Source organism: Nesoenas mayeri (genome assembly GCF_963082525.1).
Source record: "Nesoenas mayeri genome assembly, chromosome: 3".
Lineage (NCBI taxonomy): Eukaryota > Metazoa > Chordata > Aves > Columbiformes > Columbidae > Nesoenas > Nesoenas mayeri.
Window position 1 is genome coordinate 75,731,474 of NC_137544.1, and position 18,050 is coordinate 75,749,523.

Here is an 18,050-nt window from a genome sequence, read left to right on the forward strand (position 1 = left end):
GTTTGGTGTGTGGAAATCCATGTATACACACTATACACAGGTATGGGCTATGCACTAAAGTTGTGAAAGTAAGTATTTTGTTCCCTGCAAGTGTCTTTTCCTAAACGATGCATTCATGGTGGTCATAATTTTATGAGGTCATTGATTTAAGGTTGATGTGCTTGCACAAGAGGAGCCAATTTTCAGAAAGTTTCTCTTCAGAGCCTTCAGATAATCTGTTATTTTTTTTCATCTATTTTAGGTCAGTAGCCTCTCTCTGGAGGACTTAAATGCATTTGTGGCACTCATTCTCTGCCTCAAAGGGAAGTCAGCTGCTCAACTGGCAGGTTTGCAGGTATGGACTGGAATAATTGAGTAACATACAATGTTCATGGTAACTTTGGGATAAATGTTTTTCGAGAAAATTCTTCTACATAAAGTTTTTTCAGATATAGGAACTGAGGGTCATGGTAAATATATAAACTTTTGATGTGTTACAGTTCATGTGAATACTTACATTTGTTAATGGCATAAAAAACATAAAATAGGAAGGACATTTTCTAGTGATTGCAGTCCTAGGGTGAGCAAATTAGTCTCAGATTTCTTCCTGATTTGGCTTCTAGGCTTCAGCTGATGGAAAATTTGTAATGGTGAATTCTGTCTTGCAAAATTGCTTTGTTCTTTTTACCTGAGGAGGATAGTGTTCTGGGACATAAGTTGTATGAAAATAACTACATTAAATAAAGTTTGGTATTGCTACTTGTGGGAGAATATGAACATAACATAAACCTAACAAAAAAAAATGTCTTGTTACCTAACATGGTCCACTGGAGTGAAGACCTTTTGGATCACTCTGTTCTGTAATTATTCAGGAGTTTTTGGTGCAAATCTGTTTTGTTTTGTTTCCTTTTCTATCTTCTTTAATCCATGTGGAAAAGCAAGTTTCTAGATGTTATTACAGCAGAACCATCTAAATGGTTCTTCTTGAATATCTAATTATACAAGAGTATTTTCAATCTCATAGGTTAGGATTCTATTCCAAGTATTAGCAGTGTACAGCACCTGCTGCACGTCAATGCCTATTTGAGTTGTGGCTTTACTTAAGAGGGAAAGAGTTAGAAATGATTGGAACCTTAATGTATCTTCATTCTGAAAATCTTGTTGTATTTCCAATAAATTCTTTGTTGCTTTGAACAGTCCATGTTGGAGTTTTAAAAGTACTTTTTGCCGATAGCAACATAAATCAAGCACTTCTGGTACTATCCATTGGTTTCTAGTGCACAGGGACCAAAATAACAAAACTTGTGTGATTCCAGTTTCATGATTTGATTCATTATAACAGATAAGTCACGTCTCCTGTCAGTTTTTTCCAAAATCATCACAAATTTGCTTTGCAACTGGTCAAGTGTTAGATCTGTGTAACAAAAAGAAGCAATGAGGTGAGGGCAGTATGGAAAACAACAAAAACGTGGGATTTATTTTTGTGTTGAAGAAATTATTGCACATAGTGAGTATTGAGAGTATCGTTATTTTATCAAGTCTGTTGTGGAAGCCATTGAGTAAAAGCATAAAGGAAGCCAAGCAGAAGCAGGAAGTGGTGAAACAATTTGTTTATAGGTGCACTTGCAGGTATTATTCAAGTTTCTAAAGTGCTTGGAGATTCATTCTGTTTGAATTAGATGACTTTATGTGATTAATTTATGTTGTGATTCTATGAAATTATAAATCTGGGGTTTGCATCCAAATGCATAATATTAATCAATGCACACTGCTTACCAGCAGTCATTCTACTAATTCCAAGTAGTTCACAATATTTTGTAACTTTCCCACAAAGCTTATGGCAGAACAGATACTGTCAGCTGTTACATTGTTGATATAGAAGTATATGAAGGATGAAGCTGGTCTGACACTGTGTCATACATCCCTGTGTCACTTTGTGAAGCCGATAGTATGATGTTTGAATTGACTTACCCAGGCTATTGGCAGGTACCTCCCAAAGTTACATCACTCTGCTGCTTATGTAAGCACTTCTTGCAGTGACGCAGAATGCCTTCTGCTCTGCTAAAAAACAACAAAAGATTCATATAATGCAGTTGAAATTGTTGTATCAGGCTATTTTGTAGAACACTTGCTTGTCTTATTCTATTGAAGTTTACAGTAGCGCCTTTGGTAGTAGTTTGAGCCAGAACAAATCCCTCTGAAGAGAACAGTCAGGGAAGATTTTGGCCTCTTTCCCTTACGAGGTTGTGAATAGGGAAGTAACAGTTTCAAAACTTTCCCATTACCTTCAAATTAACCTCCCTTCCTATGTTTTAATGTCTTGGATCTCCCAGTGGAAAATAGTTGCTCTTTCTTGGTATATTGTATATCTCTGACTTGTCAAGCTGTATGAAGAGGTGATGTTATGTTGTATTAATTGCCACTAAAATACTTTTTTTTTTCTTCATGTATAAGCCACCTGTGATTTTGTGGTAGCACCAGGATCAATTTGCAGAATCATATGAGGTTAATCTCACTTCACAGGAAGAGTAAAAAATTGTCTGTTGCTGTGCTTTTAAAATGTGGTGTGTAGGTGAACTTAAGAATGTCCTGTGATTTTTTTCTCAAAAGGGCAGGAGACTAAACTAGTAGAATATCTTATATAAATATTCTAAAAATAATAAGGAATAAAGCAAGCTTTCTCAGCATTGTAATTCAAATATCTCATTTTCAAGATTCCACCTCAGAATAGCTTAAACTGGTTTTACTCATTATTATGTTTATTTAATAGTTTTACAAAAATGAGTTATGCTGTTAAGTTCTTTTAGCAGATCGTTTTCAACAGGTTATCAACAGGTATTTAATAGCTTAATTTTCTAGATATTTGTATTTAAAATCAGCGGATCCAAGTGCAATGGTTCACATTAGTACACAGCTAATTAAAATATGGCGTTTATAGTGGGAAAACAGAGGAAGAGAGTGTAATCTGTTTACCATACTGTTATTCTCCAATAAGAAGTTAAACACAATCCCTAGAAACAACTTAATAACAGAACTTTCAAGGAAGTTACGTTAAACTCAGTCACCATCTGAAAATTTTAATGAAAATGTTTGCTCATTTGCGATTTTGGACTTAACACTCTATTACTATTTTAAATGTAGAAAACATGTCTACTCATTGTAAACAATTCTGTGAAGAACACTGATTTGATAAAAAGCAATTGCTCTGTTTCTGCAAGAGTACGTTAGCAAATAAGAACATTTCCAATGTGAAGTATGAGAGAAAATGTAAATAGAGCCTGTTCTTCTCATAGGATGAAGAGGTCTTTTCAGCCTTCACTTTGAAATCTGCTTTCTGGTATGCTATCCTTATTTCATAGTTAATGAGATCCGTAAACCCACACATTTATGAAGCAGAAATGTCCATGTTTGGAATAAAGTGGGTTAAAGCCATAAAAAATGTAGTTTTTCTCATACTGAAAGAAAGTGGTCTGGGGACATATAACTAAAATGCACAGTAAATAGTTACTTTCTGAGAATAACTTAACGTTTATACATGAAGATTTAATTATTTTTCAAGATTGATGATTTCAAAATAGCAAAATCTACTCACGATAGAGAAAAGAGATTTTATATGTTATTTTTCTCTAAGATTTTCTAGTTTTCTTGTACCCTCCCTTTTATTATGGATTAACATTCTGCTTTGCCCAAGCCTCCCATAGAGCTTATACATAAGGTCAGAATTAAATTTTGGACCCCAGGTTGCCTGTTTCCCTGCTTTCTATTTTAATCCAGTGTGCGGTTTTGGCAAAAAGCCCAGAAAGCCCTCAGTCTGACTTGGAGGCCATTGTAGAGAAAAAGAGGCACCAGCAGTCAGGCTTACTGTCTTGCTTCTTATGTTGTGCTGGCCCTGATTGTTTGCAAGGACAATTAGAGATCATTTCTTACCTGTAATACATGCAAAATACTGCCCAAACAGGAAAGGCCCTAGTGAATTATAAACAGAAATACATTTCTTCTAAGATTTCTCTCCATATACAAATATATGAAAAAATTGTATTGCAGGTGGAAAGTTGTGAACTGCATCATTTCTGAACGGTGTAGCTAGAGATGAGACAGAAAAAAATGGTTAAAAAGGAAATACACCTAGAAATTGGTAGATTGAATTTGGGTCCTGCTAAATGCTTTTTAAAATGAAATGTATGTCAGAAAACATGAACTCAAAGTTAGTAGCAGATGCATGGGTGGACAAACACATCCCTTAACTACTGGAATTCATGGCATTTGCAAGCTCTTTATAGCTTTGTCATAAAATATCCAGTTGTGCCAGAGTATCTGCTTTGGAGGTAATTACATCTTTTGTGCCACTTGTAAAAGGAACAGTTTGGCTGTGCATGAGGTATAAGAAAGTCAAACACTGAAGTGTATTCCTGCAATTTTTAAGTGCTTTCAGTTATTTTAAAAGTATTATGGATACAAAATGAACACAGTCATTTTAGATCTTAAATTATAAGCTCCAGAGAGTCGTTGCAATTTGATTGCAAATGAACTTTCACAAAACACATATTAAGTATTCCTTAATTAGCTTTTGGAATAATAATGAAAAAAATACTCAGCAAACTAGTTAACTAGTTTGACAGGCAGAAGTAGCTTTAGCAAGAATATTTTCTTTTGTACAGTGTCATGAGAAAAGAATTAGCTTGGTAATAGTATTATAACAATTTTACACATATATTTACACATATTTTCCTGAGGGATACTTAGCCACATGCATGCAAAAAAAGCAGTATGTTTTAGAGTAGTGTGTAGGTATCTTGGTTAAGGTCCCGCAAATTTCAGAAGGATGTTGCTAAATCTGTTCTGTATTTTTCAACTCAGTATTCTTTCTCCCTTACTATGCGGACAGAAAAGCATAAATAATACCCAGATTCTGAACATTCCAGAATTTCAGTCTTCTGACCTATTTGGCAAGCCAAGCAACGTTAGTCAACACCATTAGATGCAATACTTTTTAGACAGACTCCAAACAGGCTTTATGAGCTTTCTATGTTTTTCAAAATATAATTGTTTACAAAAACTCCTTTCTCTCCCAGGGAGTGTATGTTTGTTGTGCCTCTGTGACTGTTTCCTAATAAATACTTGCTTGAAGTCTAATTGGATTGAGGAAAACATAAAATCACAAGTAAGAATATTGTAAAGATCTCAAAGATAAACCTCTCTTACATACTTAGGACCTGCTTCTGTGATGTATGTTGGTATCAGCTAAAGTGGAATTTGAGTGCATTCCCAAATGCTTTACTGAATTGGGGCTTTATATTCCCACAAAATTTGAATCTGTCAAAAGTGGTTTTAAAATGACAGGTGAGAGTGTAACCGGCAGGGGATGGGGAATGGGGGGATTGAGGTGGTTTACTGATCTTGGCACTGCTTCCCAGCCTATTCTCTCATTTGCAGACTTCAGGTTTTCTCAGTGTTCTGGGCTAATCTGGAACAAAAAGCAGCAGTATGTGATGTGATTGCAAACTGAGTTTGGTTCAGTCCCTGTTCAACCTCAGAAATAACGTTCTTCTCATTTCCTCAGGATAGCCTTCAATGAACTAATCCAAATAGCAACAGTTCAAGTCTTCCAGCAACGAAATTAGTTTTGGTTTCAAGTATTAAAAAAAAAATTACAGGATTAATCAAGAGAAAGTTGCATCCGATGAACCTGCTTGTATTAAATCTGTATATTAAGGGTGAATATATTCAGGTTTCTATACTCGCTTTTCTTTAATATCTGTCTTTTTGCCTCCCAGGCCTACCTGCCTGGGTCAGTACCGTAGAGTCTATTTATTTTCTCTAAGGACTTCGAAGTGGTGGGTGTGGCTCCTCCATTCTGTTACCAAGAGTGAAGTGTTGTATTTGCATGGATCAGGCATTAGTGCAAATACAGTTCTATCTCAGGAGCTGAAGTCACTGTTTACAGTGGTTTTTGAAAGTCCCATCTCTAAATCCATTGCTATTTTCATAATCATCTTTTGAAGTTCTGAATAAATTCAAGTTTTCTTGGTCCTGTTGCCTTACCTTTCTTTGCTGCTGTTTGTTCATAAACATATAAAAAACCTCTTTTCTTAGGCTAACGTATTCAACTTCCAGACAAGACTGCTGTTCTGCCCTGCTCTCCCTTATTTTCTTCTTTGCTGAATTTGGTATATTTATTAGTATTATTAGAGTCATAGAATCATAGAATGTCACGAGTTGGAAGGGACCCACAAAGATCATTGAGTCTGTTTACATTTGACATAAGCTCAAGTATAAGAATTCACGTAACTATGAATTCTGTGATGTGTCAGGGGCACAAATACAAACCCCAGCATGACTAAATCAGCTCTTCTACCTTCTGAGAAAAATGCATTCATTTAGTTGGACATAGTTTGCTTACAAATAAAATCGTGAGCAAGATTTTGAGCAAGGGCCTTAAACTAGAGGATGCAAATTCCTTTTTGTGGAAAACGATCTTGCATTTTTCTCCATAATTGTATGAGTTCTTTCTGCTTTTCTGTGAGTTTTCGCCTTTACTGTCATGCAGCTTATTAGCAAGGTTTCAAATTAAAATTTCAGATATAAATTGCTTTTGGGCTTCGTATAGCATAAAGAATTCTCAGTGATGTTTAAGGTAAAAGACACTCAGATAACAAAATTACTGTTAATTTTTAATCCGCGCTCAATAAGTCTGCAGAAGGTGAACCGTAGTTACTGGTAGTGAGAGTAATAAACCTCTCCCAAAATATTAAACAAACGGACAGCTTTGAGAAAGTCAGAGATAACTTATTACAGACAAGGAGAATAATAATTTCTAGTATCAACTGACATTTTCCTGCCAAGCTTGTGTTTGTCAAAGTGTACGTTTACTCATGAGATAACCAGTTTTCACTTCCTGGTGTTTGCCTGGCATAGGTGGGGTCGCTCTCCGTAGCCTCTAAGGGCTGAGCTGTGTGGGGCAGGTGACTCGCAAGGGCTGGAGCCGGGACAGGCAGGGATGGTCCCGTCAGGAGATGCCGGCACCCACGCACCTGCCTGTGGTCTGCTCAGGGCTGCCCGCACCTGCCCACCTGGCCTTGGCACACCCAAGCAGGAATGCAAGCTGCACATCTGCCTGGGCTCTCCCTGGAGAAGCAGGTGGCCCTGTGTAACTTTGGAGGAGCAAAAATGTTTTCTGAAATGACCTAACGAGCCATTTGTAGTTGGATTGAGAAAGAAGATAAAACAAGCCTTTAGGCATATGGTTACAGTGCTTTGTAGGAGGTACTGGAATTTTTAAAATAACTAGTAGAAATGTTTGTCTTCAAGATATCAGAAACAGCCAGGCTAACCAAGAACTGATTTGTTCTCTTTCTTTGTAGGAGTATTCTTGATCGATGTTATCATTGTCCAGGGGTTAAAAGTCAAGATGGTGTCCAGTTGCTTCCTCTATGACTTTGGTCAAATTGTTCAGTTCTTTCTCATATTTTATTTCTTACTTATAACACTCCTGCATCAGTAGTCTCAATAATAGAAGTTCCTTAGCCGAAAGTTATGTATAAGTGTGAATTTTTAATATATCCTTAACGTTAATATTGATGGTGGATGTATATTCTACTCCCCTTCACTTTTATTTTTAGGATGATTTAATTTGATGTTCACTGAACAACAGCTGAGACATGGTTAAAGGATCTTTTTATAAAGAAGTGGAGCTGTGTTAAGAGAAAAATAGTATGTGTACATTATGACATCCCTTACCAGCATTATATCTTAGCACCTCAAGATATCATCACTCATTAAGACAATTGTATCCCAGTATTACAAGTGGGGAAGCCACACACATGGACAATAAACACCAGATGTGTTACAGTGATTGTGTGTTGCCTCCAAACAAAACTAATTATTTTTGGTGAGATTTAGTTAATTGTTTAAGAATCTAACCCACATGTCTAGTGTCACTCCAGCACTAGTAGGAAGCATTTGCACATTAACTGAAAAGGTATATTGCATTCATCTAGGCTGCTATCTATTCTCCTGATGGTTTTAAAAGAAGAGGCATTCAGTTCCTTGCCAAATACAAAATAATGTATGTATTGGTTTTAACACAGGCAGTCAATGCATACCCAGGTATCGTTTCCTATTTAGCAATAGTTTTCTATTTACTTTTTGTGTATAGGATACAGAAATACATCTTTGTGAAAAATATTTCTATGCTAGGACTGAAGTACCCTAAGTTTCTACTAAAGTCAGGGAGAGCTTTACTACTGAATTTAATAAAAATAAAGCTATGCCAATACACTATTGAAAAAAGCATCCCTTAATTTTCTCAGTGCTATTTACTTTTTAGCAAAATTATACAGTTGTATTTTGTATTTGTACGCTGAGACTTCAATACAACAGAGGCAGACTTCAGTCCAGCAACAACAGCAAGTAATATTTTGCAGTTATAGGAGGCTTAAAGCATGGTGGGTTCTACAGGAAGTTTATTTTGGCACAAGGTGTTGTGCCAAAAAAAAAAAAAATAGGTACCTTTTGTTTTAAAATGGCTGTGGATCAGTTCCTGAGGCTGGAATGTCAGTGAATACTGATTTCATAAGCAAAGTGCCTGCAGAGTCCAATACTGGCTGAAATGCTGAGATCCCAAAGTTTGACTTATTACAGAGTTTGCATTATCTTTTAAATGGTGTTCTTCTCCATGTTAAGTACACCTCTTAAAATGGCCAGGTTACTCTCACGTTAACTGTTTCCCTATTTATATTCAATTTGCTCTGACACAGTGCTGATACAAGTAATTGTAGAGTATTACACGTAAGAGATGTTATTTTCTTTAAAACCATTATTTGTGGTCAGTTCTTGAGTAGCTCAGAAGAGCATCTTTATGCAACAGCTGTGTGCACCAAACCAGGATTCTCTGATTTCACTGTGTGTGTTCATCTAAACTACAGAATGGTGTTGATGTTCTTGTGCCAAAAGGTAGCAGCTTTCAAGCTGTGTATGGCAGTTTACCATCCCAAAATAAATAGGTATTCTAGAAGTGGATACTCTATTGCAGCTTAATTACAAATCATTTTCTAGTATCTTGAACATACCTGATCACAAGCTGCAGGTTGGCAGTTCCTTTCATAGGTCATCTGAGATACTGCTGCATTGATTTATGGTTCAGTGTGTCTTGGACTTCAGGATGGTTGTGAATTAAAAGTAGAGTAGATCTTCTTTTCTTCCTCAACCTGTGGACTTAACACTTGGAAAATTCCTTAGCCAGAACTGTTTACCTTAGACCGTATCACTGTAAAAGGTAAACCATAGTATCAACATTCTTCTTGTGCAACTGCTTTGCAATACAACGAAACCCTAGGAGAAAAAACACAACTATATTGCACTGGCAAAAAGTATTTGTTCTTCTGGAATTTTCTATACTAGGTTCAATGACAGTTTTAATAGCTTATATGCCAGACATGACATTAGTAACAGTTGTAGTAATGTTTCTGGAAGCTGTACAGCTTCAAATGTACTCAATTTTGCCTAGTCTAATTCTGCTGACGTTTACTAGTCTTTCTGTTGGTTTCAGTGGCAAATAGGTCAGTGCCTTACAAAGTATATACTCGAAACAGCTTGAGAGGGAATGGTCATGCATTAGGACAATTAAATACATCTTCTACTCTACCTCTGGGGAGAGAAAAAAACTGATTTTTAAGCTTGGCTAATAAGCCTTAGATGGTTTTAGCAGTGAACTCCCACCTATCAAAATTTCTTTGTAGTCACAATGATTATCTTAATCCATGGCAATGGTTCCAGAGTATGCTACAAAATGTCCACAAGAGAGACCACCACCCAGCAGCACCCTGAGAAGCCATCGTTTGCTGCTGTGCAGGGACATGCTGCATCAACAAAGGCAGCCAAGCACACTATGCCGAGCAGTTGCACTGATGGCAGAATTTTTACTCCTAAAGCTTTATTCTGTGGACGGGTTCTATGATAAAACAAAGGGAAAGGGCTGGGGTATGGTATGGATAAGGATTTTAGATGGGGACTGTAGTCAAGATGCGGGTAGTGGCACATGAAGCCATGATAAAGGAGCTAATCAGTGTATAGTAGAATACGGAAGTATATAGTGAGTGTCAGAAAGTGAGAGACTAGAAGTCTGGTCCTTGAAGGCTTACAATGGAAAGTTACTGGAACTAAGAGAGGGAACTGACCTTTTGTACATTTTAAAAAATCTTTTCTCTATGTGTCCTAATAACTTTGAATGTGTTGGGTAGTTTCAGCTGTGTTTGACAGGGATGTAGGGGTCTTTTAGAAAAGTTACTGCTGATTGTTTTAAATAGACAGCTGAGGAGAAGGGGAAGGCAATCTCGGTTGTCCAACAAAAGGAAGCTTTGATGCGAGATCACTTTACTAGGGCATTCACGTGAGAGGGAGACATTACTACAAGTATGGGAAAAAATTTCAGATAGTTACTGAACCCTTTCAGGTGCCAGTGACAGCACATACAGGTGGTAGTGACTGACACCCTGAGAGCCCATCAGTTCCTGGTGCAGACGTACCAGGAGCACCTCAGCAGTTTGTCCACCATCAGGGACAAACTTTATTAGTTGCAAGGCAGATGGAGCCACCAATACATCCCCATCTCATAATTCCACAACATCTGACTAATGTATGGAGAAAAAAAAAAAAAGAAAGAAAATGTGATCAGAAGAGTTTTCAGAGTCTCAAACAAATAACATGTATTTTAATACCAAAGTAAGCTAATATTATCTACGTGAGAGACAGGTGAGGAAGCTCGAAGAGAAGTATGTCACCAAAAACTTGAGCGTGTATTTAAGACAGTAAAAATGAAAACCCTCATGAATCCATTCAGTTTTACAGAAAGGATGTGGCTGCTGGCTGGGCTATAGTCAGATGGTTAGCCTGGTGACTGTAACTCAAAAGTTTATGTAAATGTTCTGTAACTGTCACATGTATTATGGACTGTCATTAGCCCAGTAATTGTTTAGCTCAGAGTCAAGCAGTTGTGGCCAAAATAAGAAAAATAATGTTATTTTAATCTTTTTTGCAGGTGCTAGTGTGCTGTCCATTACATAACTGTGTGCAAATAACCTGAAGGGGCTAAGCTTTTTAAATGGTGATATTAATCATTACAGAAATGTCATTTGTGTTAGGTTTTCTTGTAGAAAGGATTAAGAGCTCTGTTGAACACTGATATTTTTGAAAATGAAACAAGAAATGAAAAGCAATCACTTTGGAACTGAATGAGATTTTTATCTGGTTGCAGACTGGTTAGCAGTATTACTTTGTTGTTGTTATTTCATAGGGTGCTTAGAGGTAAAAGTAACTTTGAAGGTTTTTGTAGATTGACTTCATTGGCGTTTTTTGCTTAATGTAAATAACAATGTTGTTCCTCAGAGAGGTATCATTTTACATCAAACTCCTGATAAAACACAGTAAGTAAACTTTCCTCAATATATAAACACTAAACAATTGGATTGTTTACTGCTAAATATTTACCATGAAGCCTTAGAAGTGTTTAAAAACTGGTTTTTCTAGTTTCTGTCCTAGCAGATGCCCTCATAGGATCTCTTCAATGCCTATTTTCCTTTGCACACACCTTGTTTAAGCAGGAAGAGCTTAATTTAAGCCGTAATCTTTTATCAGAATAAACTTTAGTCGTGTTTTCAAAATACTGGTGCTCCTCTCCCCCCTCTATTTGACAGGTCAAGGAAGCAGGTGAGGTATGACACTCCCAGCAGCCTATTGCTTAAAGTTGACTGTAAATGCACTTTTTGACCAGCCCAGCTCTATAGGATAACACTCCTTTAATATACGACCATTGCACCAGTTATCTTTGCTCAAGAACAGAGCATATCATTCTAGTACACGGGGTTTACGACGTCTTTTGACAACTCCCACTGAGAATTTATAATAATGGCTGAAGGCAGGAAGATCTGGAATTCAGGAAAGGACTCCTGTCATTTGATTGAAATATTTTGTTAAGTGATACTTTGCATTGCAGAGAATTTAACTTTAGTGAAGTTATCATCACTTGACAGTTCATCTGTTTCTATTTGGAACACCATGTGCCTTACCTCTCCCTGCCAAAGCTAAGCCTTACTGTTTTAATGACAAGTTCCTGAGATAGGATCTACCAGCTACCTTTATTGCTCAGGCACAAATTGCCTATGGTTAAATATTTGATTATTTAAGAGACAGGTGGGTTTGAAGGAGGTAATGTAAGTAGTATACAAACAATATCCTGACTGACTTCAAATAGATCTAAAAAGAACCAGTTAAACTAGGAAAGTACTCAGATTTTAATCACCTTCACTTGAACTCTAGCAGTGTATTGCTTGGATCAAATTTCACTGAGTTTTAGTTATTATTCTCCAGTTGATTAATTTTAACTAGAAATTAGCAAATACTGACCTATCTTTGTGTGTTGAGTTTTCCTCCTTATAACAGAAACACGTATGCTGTTTTGGGGGGAGGGAGAAGAAGGGAGGAAAAAAACCCCAACTATGTGATTCTGAAGTTATTTATTTTTAAATTTATATTTTAAAATGTTAGCCATAGTCATATCTTCTACATTCAGCTCAACCACAGGAAGAAGGCAACATACTAGAAAAAATAATAAAATGCGTAAGAACAACTCTAACCTAAGTTTCAATGAAAAAAACTTGTATCGATGGTTGTTAAAGTGTGTTACCAGAACATTATTAAACATCCTACTAAGGGAACCAGTTCTTAATTCAAATGTAGTATTTAGTGGATTGAGATACATATGACATGTAAAGTAGCACAAGTAAAGAAATGTAAAATTATTATCATATCCTCATCTTTCTCCTTGGTTTCCAGAAATGAAGATAGCGAGGTAGTTTTGCTGATGGGTATGATTCTGGCCTTCATTTATGTGTGCTCACATCTGGCATGTTCAGATGCTTGCCCTCACATTTCACATGTGGCAGGACCTATTCATCCTTTTAACAGAATTTGAACCCTCTAAACTCCAAAGAGTAGAGTGGTGAAGGAGTCATGGGGATTTTTAGTATGTTCCTGAAAATACAGTGTGCAGCTTTCCAAGTACACAAGATAGAGTTTACATCTCTGTCAAAAAATAACTTGTGAATCCACAAAGAAGACTCAGAGGACTAGTTGTATTTCCTTAAAACATAAAGGTAATTTTACATCCTGGCTATTTTTTACTATTATTATTTAATCAGGTATAATTTGAACTGGAAATTTGCATTTCATTTATGAGATCCATGTATTTTTCTTCTTGTAAGAAAGAACTCCCCAGGAGGATATGCAGTTTCTGGATCTGAATTGCAAACTGCCTCTGTGAGCAAAGACTTTCCTTCTTGCACAGCCTCTTTCTGCGGTCAGTGAGGATGCACATGAGCACAGAGATCAACCCAAACTTGCGGTCCACAGACTAAAGCCATGTGTTTCTAGAGAAGAAAAAGGCATGGTATGAGAGAAGTCTGTGGTGATGGCTCTTCTAGCAAACACATATCTCACATTGTTGGGAAAAAACATTATGCATTAGTGATGTGGGTACGGTAGCGCTTCTCTTGCTCCTTTCAAGTGGGCTTCCCCAGTTCAGCTCAAGCCTTCTAAGCACAGTATCAGTAATGTCTGCTGCAGTGATACTAGAGGACTGTGAGCTTTGAGTTCTCGGTCTTCAGTTAATGTTGGCAAATGGGAAATGTAATCTTTTTCCCCAAAGGCTGAGCGGGTGGGGAGCTGTGCAGGCAGGAGCAGCAGTGGGGGCACAGCGCAGGCAGCTGGTGCAGGAGGAGCCGTTCTCACGCAGTCCCCAGCTCTCTCACAACAAATCTCATCAGCTGGTGGTAGGAGTAGCAGCAGCGGGTGTATCTCGCATGATTCACTGGGGTCCTGAGTTTATAAAAATAGTAAAAAGAACAGACATAATTTCCAATAAGAAGTAATCTCTAGGGTGTAATGCCCTGGAAGGCAGGCCTTCTTTTCTTTTGGAATTTTCCACTTCTCCTCATCATGACGTCTTTGCATTGCAGACACCAAGCAGTTGTGAGCATTCCCATGGCAAAGCAAGTCTGTGGTTTGCCATGTGCAGAGGCTCATTGTTATAGACTTACTGTGCTTTCATTTTCTTTGTTTTTCATCACCAGATATGGAAAATAGAAACTACCCTTTAGTGAATATATTTCCTGTCTTATTAAAATAAAGAAATCACTATTGATAGTTCTTGCCTCGGTCTTCCCAATCTTGATTTCCATTAAAAAAAGACAAGCGTTACCCTCGTTTGCCCCTATTACTTTAGTGCTTTAGGAAAGTTCTGGTTTGATATCCTTAGACAGTGAAGTGTTCCACCTGTCACTGGCAACATTATTTTATCCTTTTAACCAGTATATCTCAGTTGTAATTGAAAAGAGCAGAACTAGGAATGTATTGGTGGCTCAGACTTCATACTCACTTAGATGGAAGGAAGAGTTAGCATCAATGACTGTACTACACTGATCTCCAGCTTGAGACAGCACTCAAAGTCGTCTTCTATATTTTACTATTTTGTACATCACCATCAAAAGCAAATTGTTTCAAATTCTCCTGTGGACATGTGTTCTGCAAATATGTATGCATTTGTTTTGCACTACCTTGAATATCATCACTGAAGAAAGTTGATTTAATCACATATTTGTCTTGGGTATTTACTTAGTGTTTTCAGAGTAAAACGAAGATACAAAAGCTTTATTTTAAGATTTATAGCCCAGATGGCATCCAACATCCACATATAATATTTGTAATCTGTTCTAACAGCTGTTTTACATCTCTGGTACCAGTGGCATTAAAAAAGACAGTAAAAGCATCTTTGTCAATAAATGACAGGAAGGTATGAATTAATAGTCATACAGTACACAGCCATTAAATGAGAAGATAGGAAATTGCTTGTTGCAGATGACTGCATTTACTGTTTTCTTTCCAGCAGCTTAAATACTTGTTTTCATTCTTCTTCATGGAAGTTTGTTTTCAGCAATGAAATCTTTTGACATTATCAGTACTCACTGTTAATTCAGTGACAAGATACTGGTTTGTATGGCAGGAAGTTTCAGTCTGGTTTTGTACAGATCTGTAATAAAGTGACTATTGATGGCATAAATCATATTGATACAAATTTGGCCAAGTTTGATTCATCTGGTTGGTGTGCTTCTATCACTCTTGGCCTCTGCTGCTAATTGTAGCTTGACATGTCCCTTTCCATATAGCTTAAGAGCAAAACTTTACCTATATTAAGTGCCTGCCAAAGTATTTTACTGAAGTTATTTCTAGTTCCATTTATTGTTGTGTTGCAAGGGAGACCGGGGTGCATAAATTCTGAAAGAATTCCCCAGCTGGATTAGTTCTCAAAAAAAAAAAGGGAGTTCTGATTCCCAGCAGTTCTTACTCTTTGTAGTTCCCACTCGTGAAGTCTTTCTTTGTGGTCACAAACCAAGCAGGTTCCATTTTAAAGCTTGTAATGATGTGAACTCATTTCTCTCAGCATGTCTCAAGATTTGATCAGGTGATCAGAAACAATCTGTTTAAGGCACTGTAAGAATCTCTCATGACATCTGGTTGTGTGCATGCTCACGATGTACTTTAGTAGAAACAATACCAGTTCATTTAAATTATGTTTCTCTTTCAAGTACCTTTTGGTGTTGGTAAGTGCTTTGTGAAAACCTGCTTTACTTGCCAGAGCAAGAGGGCTATGAGTGTGCATGTAGTTATGAGTCTCAGCTGGCAAAATGATAGCTTACATCTGCAGGCAATAACTTCCTGTAACTCCATAGCCTGTGCTGAAGATATTCAATGGGCTGGGAGAAGGAGGTCTCTCTTACTCAAGTATGAAGTGTCACAGTCAGGGGAGGATGGGCCTTTCATTTTCTAAATGACTGCTCAGCTTAGTGTTGTCTGCATTTGTCTGCACATCCGTGGTTGTCTTCAGTTGTCTGTATTGGGTGAATTTCAAGTACTGAGTGTCATGTTGGGTCAGTGCCCTGAGGGCCAGCTTGATGCCTTTCCAGGAATCACTAGAGGCAGAAGCCGCGCTTTCAAGAGAGCTCTGGACCATCCTGCCTGGTATCTTTTGATTGCATCATCAGCTCTAGGTCATCTTTTCTTCTACATGCTAGAAAAAACAGCCACTGGAGGTACACCCTCTACCTTCAAGTCAGGTTAACAGAACTCTCCTGCACCTTGTTTGTGGTTCAGTCTCACATAATAAAATTATACAACAAACTTCAACTTGCTGCGTAATAATACAGAAAACCTAAGTCTTTGACCAAATTCTAGCTGTATTCTCCAAATGATTTATTGGATTTGTCTCTTTTGAAATAAGCTTTGTTGCTAGTAAAGGTTTCCTCATTTTGTTATGTGGGCCTTAGGGGTGAAAAAGTTCTGATCTGTTAGTACAACATTTCATGCTGTCTGCTGTTACTTGTCATTTTTTTTAAATAGGGCATTTGTGGCATATATGCATACTTGTAAGTCTTTTGGGGATCTTTCAACGTGTAAGATGTTGTTACTGTTAGTAAAAACGGGCCGACCCTTTTCATTGCATTTCCAACAAACAATTCACAGCTCTTCAGGAGCTCGGGCTAAGACAAATTTGAACCACATTTTCATCCTTTCTGTTCTGGACTATTTGGGATGCTATTCCATTCCTGGTATAACTTACGCTGTAAGGAAAACTGTATTGTAAGGGTATATCAGCTGCCACGGATTTACAGTATCGATGGCTGCTCTGTTATGTGGAAAAGGCATTCCCCACTGAGGAGCTCTGTACTGTTCACACAAAATTAAAATCATGGTTTTCCCCATATTGGACTCAAGTCTTTTATAGTTTGCTATGCCTTGCCGCAGCAGGATGTTAAATTGACCCATCATGTTTATTTTGACAGTGAGTTTTAATTGTCTTGTTGAGTTTCTCATTTTGCATTTTCTGGATGTTGTCATAACATTCCAGTATTTCTTCTGGAGACATCTATGTTGAAGTGAAGTAATTTGACTTTCAAACTGCAGTCAGAGGGAATTTTAATGTGTTTGAAATAAAAGCCTGGACACAATAAACTTTGTTCTGTCAAATCTTGTAATTTAACTGATCTTTAAGTGCTGTATCATTTCCCAGTTGATCAAACTGTGGAAGGTCAATGGATCACTGTACACATCATGTTTTACTCCCAGTTCATGTTTTGCATTCCACTAATAGAATTCTTTCTGGGCAACTGGTAATGCTTGAGAAATACTGTGGAGATTAGCCATTTATTTTGTATTTCCATTTTCACTTTGAATGTATCTGTCCTAAAAACTTGAGTGAGATGCTGTATTTGTTAAAACAAACTTCACTTCTTTCACTTTATTGAATAAAACTATATACAGAATCCTTTGATGAATTTGCTGTGCAATAGAGGACCATCATTGTCACAACTTTGGGACGGTTTAGCATGTGCTCTGCTGTTTACATTGTTGTATGGTATGGTAAGCTTGCTTATATTCTCTGATTTGTGAAGCCTACAGGTTTTTTTTTGTTTGGTGTTAACAGCTTGCACAAGTGGACTCCAGAGCTGTACATCTTGGCGCTGTCATTGTTCGTGGCCTTACAACTTTGCTCATGGCCAATAGTGCCTGTGGCTTTCCATTCAGAATGGATGATTTGATGCCTTGGGAAGTGTTTGATGGAAAACTTTTTCAAGAAAAATACCAGCGGTCACACCGAGGTTGCTCTATGGAAGAGCTTTTGGAAGGCAATGTGAGTAATAACATCCTCTTCGACAGTTCTATATTCTTTGAAAAATGGGCCTGTCCATGTTTGTTGCTTGTTTTAATACACTTGTTTACACTGTCCCCCTTTATTTTTATTTTTCCTTTCTTATTCCTTTTCCATCCCCTCTGAAATCAAAAAAAAAAAAAAAAAAGAAAAGAAAAAAAAGAAAAAAAAGTGGAAATACTGGGACTATGAAGGAAGGTATAATTTTACCTTTATTTTTGTTTATGTTACTCAGAAAATAATATAGGGAGTGTCAGAATAGTTGTCAATTTGAAAAAGTGAAAATGTAATGGTTTTCTGGTGCTAAGATATGGAT

At 37.2% G+C, this 18,050-nt stretch overlaps 1 protein-coding gene across 1 annotated transcript in view; it reads left to right on the forward strand.

The window, feature by feature from the left end:
- FAM120B (family with sequence similarity 120 member B) overlaps positions 1 to 18,050 on the forward strand; it is a gene marked incomplete at its 3' end in the record, with an annotated part of 63,680 nt that overhangs the window by 19,917 nt on the left and 25,713 nt on the right. The window contains exons 5-6 of the mRNA XM_080342110.1: positions 242 to 334; positions 17,510 to 17,716. Of these exons, the coding sequence (XP_080198236.1) occupies positions 242 to 334; positions 17,510 to 17,716 (300 nt within the window). The remainder of the gene's footprint in view (positions 1 to 241; positions 335 to 17,509; positions 17,717 to 18,050) is intronic.